Source organism: Eleutherodactylus coqui, chromosome 11 (genome assembly GCF_035609145.1).
Source record: "Eleutherodactylus coqui strain aEleCoq1 chromosome 11, aEleCoq1.hap1, whole genome shotgun sequence".
In the NCBI taxonomy this organism is placed as follows: Eukaryota; Metazoa; Chordata; class Amphibia; order Anura; family Eleutherodactylidae; genus Eleutherodactylus; species Eleutherodactylus coqui.
Genome location: NC_089847.1, coordinates 87,294,141 through 87,303,889, shown reverse-complemented (window position 1 = coordinate 87,303,889; position 9,749 = coordinate 87,294,141). Strand labels below are relative to the sequence as shown.

Below are 9,749 nucleotides of genomic sequence, written 5' to 3'. Positions count from 1 at the left end.
CATTATTAAACAGCAGCCCTGGGCACTCAAAAAATTGGCAATAGTGTTTACAATTTTTAAAGCTTGAACATTGTCAGCCAGTAAGGGAAATTCGAGAGCCTTTAAATACGCCATTTTTGTTGGTGAGGGTGCACTGAATTGTTCTAGGGAATATTAATAAAAGTGAAGATTTATTGAAATAGGTATTTTTTGGTCTAGGGCAATTTGGAATTAGAATTATTTTAGGGTGCCTTAGTAGGGTCTATAATATAACATTTGATTTATATTATACAAAACACGTTGCACTTTATAGAGAAGCTTCATGTCACGTCCATGTGGCACACAAGCATCACGCTCAGCACGGACGCAGGGTGACGTTCACAACCACTGCAGTTGATAATACTATGCACTGTAGAACATTGCACACCACAACAAAAGTACGAAAAACAGTATGTTAAGCCTGTGTGACACAAGAATACTATGCACAGCGTCAGGTGTCAGAAAACGCACACACTGCTGGAAAGAGACGCATACAATGCTATGCTGAACAGTAGCACCACACCAGGGAGAAGTAAGCCTGTCCCTAACCTAGCAGGGGGGTGAAGGGTCCCTGCCTAGAAGTGGAGCAATCGCCTCGATAGAGGTCTTATTCCTGGGCCCTGATTGTCCCTATAGAGGTCCCTGGAGAGATGAACACAACAGCAAAGCAATACAGAAATGAAAGCAGAAAATACAACTGAAAAGTAAACCGCAGCAACTTATCTGGAAGTAGCAGTACTCCTAGCACAGAGGAGCTCGACTCTCCACTACTCCTCTATGGAGCTGAATAAGCAGCAAAGGAAGAATGAGAATATATAGCTACTCCACACCTGAGGACTGGCACAGCAATTAGAAAACCACACCTCCAACCTTCTCCCAGGCATGACTAATCCAGCATGCATCCATGCAGCACAGAGAGACAGCATCTAGCAGTCTCTGAACATGGTGCATTAACCCTTGTCCTGCATAACAAGGCAACAGGTCTTGGCCTGCGTCGAGGCCACCATGCCAAAATGCTGTTGCGACCAACAAGTCGCGACACCTCATATTATGATCTTTTTACCCTCCAAAACATATATGCTATGACTGTAAATGCTCAACACAGATAGACTGCAAAGGCTAGAGCTCAGATCTTGGTATCATATTAAGTCATAAAATGGTATATTTCAAATAAAACCAAGTTGGGGGTGGAAAGTTTGGGATGCAGCTCTTATCTCAATGGAATAGGAAGAAAGCTTCTGGTTTTGTATGCAGCAGTGAAGTAGTAAAAGTGTGTACACAACTAGAGTGCTGCTAATCTATAAACCTTGTTTAGTGTGCAACTCTAAACCCTATCGATGTGTTAAGAGCTTTTAATTATACTGAGAGAGGTCAAAAGAATGTCTCTCGCCATAAACATACTGCAAAAAAAGAGGTATGGAATAGTGTAACATACTATGCTATTCTATATAATTGTATCCAGTAAAGAAAAATACATACATTAAACTTTAATGTTTTTTTTAACATGGAGGGCTATGCAGCTATTACCACCGAAAAGATTATAGGGAGGCGACTGCAGTCTCAAGAATTGGTCATGTGACCTGTGGATGCTTACTATGGGTGCTGTAGCATCGTTCAGAGGCTTTCATGTTAAAAAAACATTCTTTGTTTTTTTTGTCCCATATCCCCGCCCATTAAATGGAGCCACAAAAAAAGGGGGGGGGGAGGTACACTATGATTACATGGGGCCACATAGGTGCTATTAGTTGATGGGGCCACAGGGGATGCCACATGGCAGGTAAACCATCATTCAGCCAAGTAATTAGATCTAGAGGTAGATAATTATTTTTTAATGGCATTTGCTTGTAAGAAAATTAGGTTGTGGTGGAGCATGGGACTGAAACGTCTTGTTCTACTGTGAACTCACCGGGACCTGCTTCTGGTTCTCCGGCCAGGCTTTCACACTGAAGGTCTAGGCGCTGGGCGTTGTGTGCGAAGATAACCTGATTAAATGGGACTACAGAGGGGGTACAGTGGAGGCATTGCTGAATGGTTCATGGGGTAATGCCAGCATTCAGAGAATGTGTAGAGAGGAGTTGTGGCCGAAAACAGTTTTATGGTGGTCTAGGCCCAAACAGAGAAGAAAAATGGAGGACGCCAATTAGAGTAAGCGTCACTTGTGATCACTGGAGGTAACTGCACTGTAACCATTATCACTAGAGCTGCTATTTGACTAAATATTTAGAGGTATACTAGAACTATAAAGGGGTTCACTGAGGGGAACTATTACTGTGTAAAGGGGGGGTCAGAAAAGTTAACTTTTTGAACATAAAAAAGTTATCATGGTTAAATATACTAAGATGCGTGTTTTCATAGAGTTAAGCCTCATTCACATCTGTTCAGAGCCTGTGTCACAGAATTTAGCGAAAATCCCAGATGAAATAGTACTCACTGCATGCAGCACTAGTTTGTTCAGGAAAATGCCAGAGAGCATAACATCAGCCAGACAGAACCATTATAGTCAATAGGTTCTGTTGAAATAATCACTTAATTTAGGCGATACTCAAGGGGTATTGTAGCCTTATCAATTAGGTATGCCTAATTTTTATTCGATGCAAGAGCTTATATAGTGTGGTATTTCCCACAAAGTACACAGTTCAAAGTCTACACCATGTGTGATACTTCTCTTAGTAAAATATTACAAAGGTTAATTATGTATGGTGTTGCCTGAATATATAAGGTGGGGTGCGACAGACATGTAGAAGAGAGTGTTGTTGCGGATGTCATGTGCTGCAGAGATGAATGTGCAAGGACTAGACAGGCCGTATTTACACGGCACGAATAACGCACACATAATCTGAGTTTCTTACAAACAAACTGATGTGTGTTGTATCCATGAGCCACAAGATGCCTGACAAATAGAGACTGTATTGTATGGGAAGACCAGAAAACATTTGAGAAAGTAACTTAATGACAGAGTATATCTGTAACCATGTAATGTTCTGCACAGTAACTGAAGAATGTTTTTGTAAAGTGCATTGTTGTTGTTAACCGGTTAGTCGTTCACGAACCTCGGCGACCCTAAAGGCTAGCTCCCTCCGTGTTTTTCGGTTTTGCACTACTTCTTTCAGTTGTGTGATATCCATGCCAGTATCAGCTTTGACACTATCAGTCATCATGTCGTTTGGCAGCCAGGTCCACTTTTGACACTGACCTGTCCAAGCATTATAGATTTTTCTAGCGACTCTGCTTGCTTTACATGGCCAAAGTACGTGCGTCTGAGTCTGGTTATCTTGGACTAAAGTGATATATGGGGTCTGATACAATTCAGGACTTCTCTGTTTGTTACTCTCGCTGTCCAAGGTATACATATTTAACAAGGAGAAATGCAAAGCCCTACATCTGGGCAAGAAAAATGAAAAAAGCACATACAGAATGGGAGGAATTGGGTTAACCCCTTAACGACCGCCCCATCGGGAAACTACGTCCTGCTGTTGCAGGACGTGTATGGAGGGAGGTAACGCCGCTATCTCCCTCCATACAGCGCGGGCATCAGCTGTTTATTACAGCTGACACCCGCGGGCAATAGCCGCACTCGGCCGTTCGGCCGATCGCGGCTATTAACCCTTTAAATGCCGCTGTCAATTCTGACAGCGGCATTTAAATCCCCCGAACGCTGTTCGGGGGTCCCGCACGGCCCCCCCGCGGTGAGATCGGGGGAGCCGTGCATGTGTCATGGCAGCCGGGGGCCTAATGAATGGCCCCAGGCCTGCCTTAGCAGACTGCCTATCAAAGCCATCCACACAGGGTGGCTTCATAGACTGCCTGTAAAAAAGCAGTATGACGTAATGCTATAGCATTACGTCATACTGCAGGAGCGATCAAAGCATCGCATGTTAAAGTCCCCCAGGGGGACTTCAAAGTAATGTAAAACAAATAATCAATAAAGTTTTTTTAATTGTTAAAAAAAAAAAAAAGTTATAAAAGTTTAAATCACCCCCCTTTTGCCATATCCATTATTAATAGAGATGAGCGAGCGTACTCGGATAAGCACTACTCGCTCGAGTAATGTGCTTTATCCGAGTATCGCTGTGCTCGGGGCTAAAGATTCGGGTGCCGCTGCGGCTGACAGGTGAGTCGCAGCAGGGAGCAGGGGAGAGCGGGCGGGAGAGAAGGAGAGAAAGATCTTACCTCCATTCCTCCCCGCTCTCCCCTGCAGCTCCCCGCTCCGTGCTGGCACCCGAATCTTTAGCCCCGAGCACAGCGATACTCGGATAAAGCCAATTACTCGAGCGAGTAGTGCTTATCCGAGTACGCTCGCTCATCTCTAATTATTAAAAAATCAAAATCATAAAATAAAAATATGTATTTGATATCGCCGCGTCCGTAAAAGTCCGAACTATCAAAGTAGTGCATTATTTTTCCCGCACGGTGAACGTCGTCTGAAAAAAAAAAAAAGAACGCCAGAAATACACTTTTTTAGTTACCCTGTCTCCCAGAAAAAACGCAATAAAAAGTGATCAAAAAGTCGTATGTATTCCAAATTGATACTATCGGAAACTTCAGGACATCCTGCAAAAAATGAGCCCTTGCTCAACTACATCGACGAAAAAATAAAAAAGGTATTGCGCGCACAAAATGACCGCAGAAAATAATTGAAAAAAAATTAAATATCTTTAAAAAAAAAATAAAAGTACTACAGAAAAAAAAATACTATACAAGTTTGGTATCGTAGCGATCGTACTGACCAATAGAATAAAAATATCAGGTCGTTTTTGTTGCAATTTGTGTGCTGTAGAAACAGGACGCACCGAAAGATGGTGGAATGTCGTTTTTTTTCCATTTCTCTCCGCTAAGAATTTTTTAAAAGTTTTTCAGTAAATTATATGGCACAATAAATAGTGCCATTGAAAAATACAACTCATCACGCAAAAAAACAAGCCCTCATACAGCGACGTCGATGGATAAATAAAGGAGCTACGATTTTTTAAAAGGGAGTAGGAAAAAACAAAAATGGAAAAAAGCTCCATCACTAAGGGGTTAAGCAGCAGCACATGTGAAAAAGACTTGGGCATACGGTTATGGGAGTAAATCATATTCCAGAAGATTTCACTGGTTTGCTCCAGATTGGTAAAAATGAGAAGCTTCATGCATGAATATATATGTATTTGAACTGACGGATGTTATCCGTCGGCCCCCAATACTCTTCTGCTTTATTCGAAGGAAGTACAATACAAATATAATTGACCATGATGCACCAATTACATGCATGCCCCCTCCCAACATCATAACAACTCATGATTGGCCTAGTATGTAATGATGCTAATGATTAACATATGTTTACACCTCAGGTGTATGTCGCTATGTGAACACGTAATTCCTACATACCCAAGTAGCATAGACTTTATAAATATTCCAATCTGAACCCAAAGAATGCAGTACTTGAGATAAGAGGTTCCTCCCCTTGATAGCTAGCTCTGGGAACCGTACGTGGAAGCTTTAGCTTCAACTTCTATTTGTACATACCAGGGATATAATATTGAGCTTGTTAAGCATTTAACTGCTAGCTATTTCATATGAAGGTGGAGATATATATATATATATATATATTTGCCTATGCTGATTTAAAGGGGTTGTCCCGTGATAGCAAGTGGGGTTAAGCACTTCTGTATGGCCATATTAATGCACTTTGTAATATACATCGTGCATTAAATATGTGCCATACAGAAGTTATTCACTTACCTGCTCCGTTGCTGGCGTCCCCGTCGCCATGGCTCCGTCTAATTTCAGCGTCTAGTCGCCCGATTAGACGCGCTTGCGCAGAAGGGTCTTTTCCCTTCGGCTCGGTCCGGCAGCAGCGGCGTTCTGGCTCCCCCCCCTTCTACGCGTCTTCATGTAGCTCCGCCCCCTCACGTGTGCCGATTCCAGCCAATCAGGAGGCTGGAATCGGCACGCGTGAGGGGGCGGAGCCAGAACGCCACTGCTGCTGGACCGAGCCGAAGGGAAAAGACCCCTCTGCGCAAGCGCGTCTAATCGGGCTATTAGACGCTGAAATTAGACGGCACCATGGCGACGGGGACGCCAGCAACGGAGCAGGTAAGTGAATAACTTCTGTATGGCACATATTTAATGCACGATGTATATTACAAAGTGCATTAATATGCCCATACAGAAGTGTATAACCCCACTTGCTTTCGTGAGAGAACCTCTTTAAGAAACACATTTATATTATTGCTACTATAACAATACTAATAGATCATGGAGAGAACATGAGTCAACAATGGGATGCAGCTGCCAAAAAGGCAAAAACAATTCTGGGATGTATTAAGAGCAGCATAGAGTCTAGATCACGGTAGGTAATTATCCCCCTCTACTCTTCTTTAGTCAGACCTTATCTGGAATACTGTGTCCAGTTCTGGGCACCCCACTTTAAAAAAGACATAGACAAACCGGAGCAAGTTCAGAGAAGAGTTGCCAAGATGGTGAGCGGTCTGCAAATCATGTCCTATGAGGAATGGTTAAAGGATCTGGGAATGTTTAGCTTGCAAAAAAGAAGGCTGAGAGGAGACTTAATAGTTATCTACAAATATCTGAAGGGTTGTCACAGTGCAGAAGGATCAGCCCTATTCTCATTTGCAAAAGGAAAGACTAGAAGCAATGGGAGGAAACTGAAAGGGAGGAGACACAAATTAGATGTTAGAAAAAACTTTCTGACAATGAGGGTGATCAATGAGTGGAACAGGTTACCACGGGAGGTGGTGAGTTCTCCCTAAATGGAAGTGTTCAAACAAAGGCCAAACAAGACAAATATCTGTCTGGGATGATTTAGTAAATCCTGCACTGAGCAGGGGGTTGGACCCGATGACCCTGTAGGTCCCTTCCAACTCTACCATTCTATGATACGTAGCAGCTCTCGCCAGCACCACAGCTCAAACGCATCAATCCTCCTCCTATCAGATTTTTTCGCAGTCCAGCTTTCACATCCATACATGGCTATTGGAAAACAGAGGTTTGCACTATCCTGCGTTTAGTTGCTATACCGATACCCCTACTTTTCCAGATTTTGTTCACGATTAGCATCGCGCTTCGCCCCAATGCTATCTTGCGTTTTATCTCTGGCATAGATTCTCCAATTTTTGAGCCAAGGCAGATGAAGTCCCACACGCAATCTATGACCTCATTGTCGATTTTGATTTGCATTTGGCCATTTTTTGTAGTTGACGTAATTTTTGTCTTTTTTAACCCCTTATTGATGGCCCTATAGTGATTTTACGTCTTAGCTAACTGTGCTTTAACCCTAGAGGATGTAAAAACATGCATCCTCTTAGGATTAAAGCCCTGTTGGTTGAGGACGTGACAGCTCCATGCTGTCGGTGCCTGCAGGTTGCCGACAGCATGGAGCTGTCATCCCCCCCCCCCCCCCCCCCCCGGCAATGCTATTGCAATGAAGTGAATAAAAAGTTTTTCAAAAATTAAAGATTCAGGGCAGCTGAGATCAATCACCCGCCTTGTGCATGGTGTCCCGCAGTGAACTGGTTCTCCGGGACTGGTCACCGCTCTTCTACGCATGTGCGCCAGATCTATGACGTCATGCGCATAAGGCTGGGAGCCCGGCAAATTTAAAATCTCCTGGCTCCCGGCTACTGAAGGTAGCCGGCAACCAGGAGATGTCACTGGGGACCGGTACGATTTCTTGTTTGAAAGAGCCAACGATGTATCTGCTGTATAACCAGGCTGCCCAAGCGAATGAGTGAAAGCTGACATTGTTGTCTGGTTCAAACGATATATCATTTGGTGTAAACAGACCCTTAGGCTTGTGTCACACAGACATTATTTGCGTGCATATTTGCAGCCGAAAATTTTGCAGACGCAAAATGCAGAAAAAAATAGAACCCATTGACTTCATTGGGTCAGTTCACAAATGCATATTTTGCAGCACATTTCATTTGCACAAAAAACAAACAAAAAAGAAGGAACATGGCCCCATTTTCCTGCGCATTTGCATCTTGAACTCAAACTAATTGGACATTTAAAAGGCTGAGAACATCAGTGCGAGTTTTTTTGCAGGTGCATTTGCGTACGACTTGCAAACAAAAAGTAGAGTAAAAATGTTATTCCACACAAAAATACGCGATGCCCGATGCACAAAAACGTAGCACTAATGCGTACACAATACGTATCTGCCAGGGGCTCCTTCACACCAGCGTATTTGCACACGCAATACACAGAGAATAGAACTCATTGATTTCATTGGGTTCATTCAGATTTCCGTATTGTGCACTCACATATGGGTCGCACAAAAACAACCCCAGCATGCTGTACTTTTTTTGCGCATTTACGCACCAAAGATCCCCATAGAAGCCTATGAGAGGGGGTGCAAAAATGCGTGTACAATACGCAAGGAGATGCGTAATACGCTGGAAAAAGAGTGCATCTGTAACTCATTAGCCATTTCAAGTGGTGAGTCTTGTTTGCTGCATGTAAATGAATATGCCCTGCGGGTGGAAAAAGTACTGCAAAATACACTGATACGTGCGTCACAAAAATGATTGTTACGCAAAAATGCATCACTGAGGCTGCTCAAATGCTCAGATGATCCTGTAAAGGAGTCCTAAAGGTCACTATTACTATGAGGGAACACAAAGGTCATGGCTTAACAGAATACCTCAAAAACAAAATTGCTACTGCAAGCATTTTTTTATTGCTCAAAAATTAGGAGGTATAGTCCTCCATCAGCGAATAATAATGTGCATCTACTGGCGCATCAATTGTATATTACTGTCCCTTTAAGAGAATGCTTTGAAGTCACATGATATGAACGCATCACGTGATCGATCCTCTTCATTGCCGACAACATGGGTCATGTGACGGAACTGGTGACGTTACTTCCTGCAGTCACATGACCAGCTGGTGACGTGTCTGGCTAGCTCCGCCCAGCTCGGCGAGACGTCACGGTGACGTGTCTCTCCTGGTGTGAGGATGTGGTTCTGGTCCCGGGACCCGGCCCGTGATTTTCCCTATGATATCACCGGGGAGAGAGAGGAATTACCGGGAGGATGGGGCATTCAGAAAGGCAAGAAGAAGGTAAACCGTCGGCGGTCCCGCAGGGGGACGTTGCCAGGCAGGAGCGTTATCTGCAGCTGGTTGTTATTGCTCACCTACCGGCTATTCCATGTAGGGGCGCTGCAGCCCCTCCCACTAGTGATGGATGTGATCACTGCAGGCTTGAGGGGTCTGTCGGGGCTGCAAGGTCCTGGCAGGGTACTGGAGCACCAAACCTTCAGGTTAAAGGGGTTGTCCACTTTGTAAATGGTTGGTCATCAGTTGTTTACACCTGGCCAACCCCTTTAAATCCTTTCCTCAGGATGGGTGATCAATAGTAAAAGACCCGGACAACCCTTAAAACGAGGTTCTCCAGGGAAGTACTATGGATGATCCATCATCAGGATAGATAGGACATCAACAGCCGATCAACTGTGATCCGCTGATTGGACACCTGCTGTTGATATGAAACAGAACTGTGGCGCCGATCCCTGTTTAGTGGCCGGTGCTTGTTACTGCAGGCGCAGCTCCCAATAAAACCAGTAGGGACTGTATTTGAAATTGCCGGCGCTGCCAATACACTGGAGCTGGAACAGCAAATTGCACTCCGTTCCCCCCCCCCCCCCCCCCCCCCATGTAGTGCTGCTCTGAGAGCAAGCGCCCGATGAGCGGATTCTGCATGGTGGACCCGAACCGATCAAATATGAATG

General features: G+C 44.1%; 1 protein-coding gene across 2 annotated transcripts in view; it reads left to right on the top strand.

Moving 5' to 3' along the window:
• The first annotated feature begins 8,918 nt into the window (after positions 1-8,918).
• The window catches only part of SCYL1 (SCY1 like pseudokinase 1), a 36,060-nt gene continuing 35,229 nt past the window's right edge, over positions 8,919-9,749 (top strand). For both annotated transcript variants that reach the window (XM_066582956.1, XM_066582955.1), the window contains exon 1: positions 8,919-9,081. In XM_066582956.1, the coding sequence (XP_066439053.1) occupies positions 8,977-9,081 (105 nt within the window). In that variant the 5' untranslated portion in view covers positions 8,919-8,976. The remainder of the gene's footprint in view (positions 9,082-9,749) is intronic.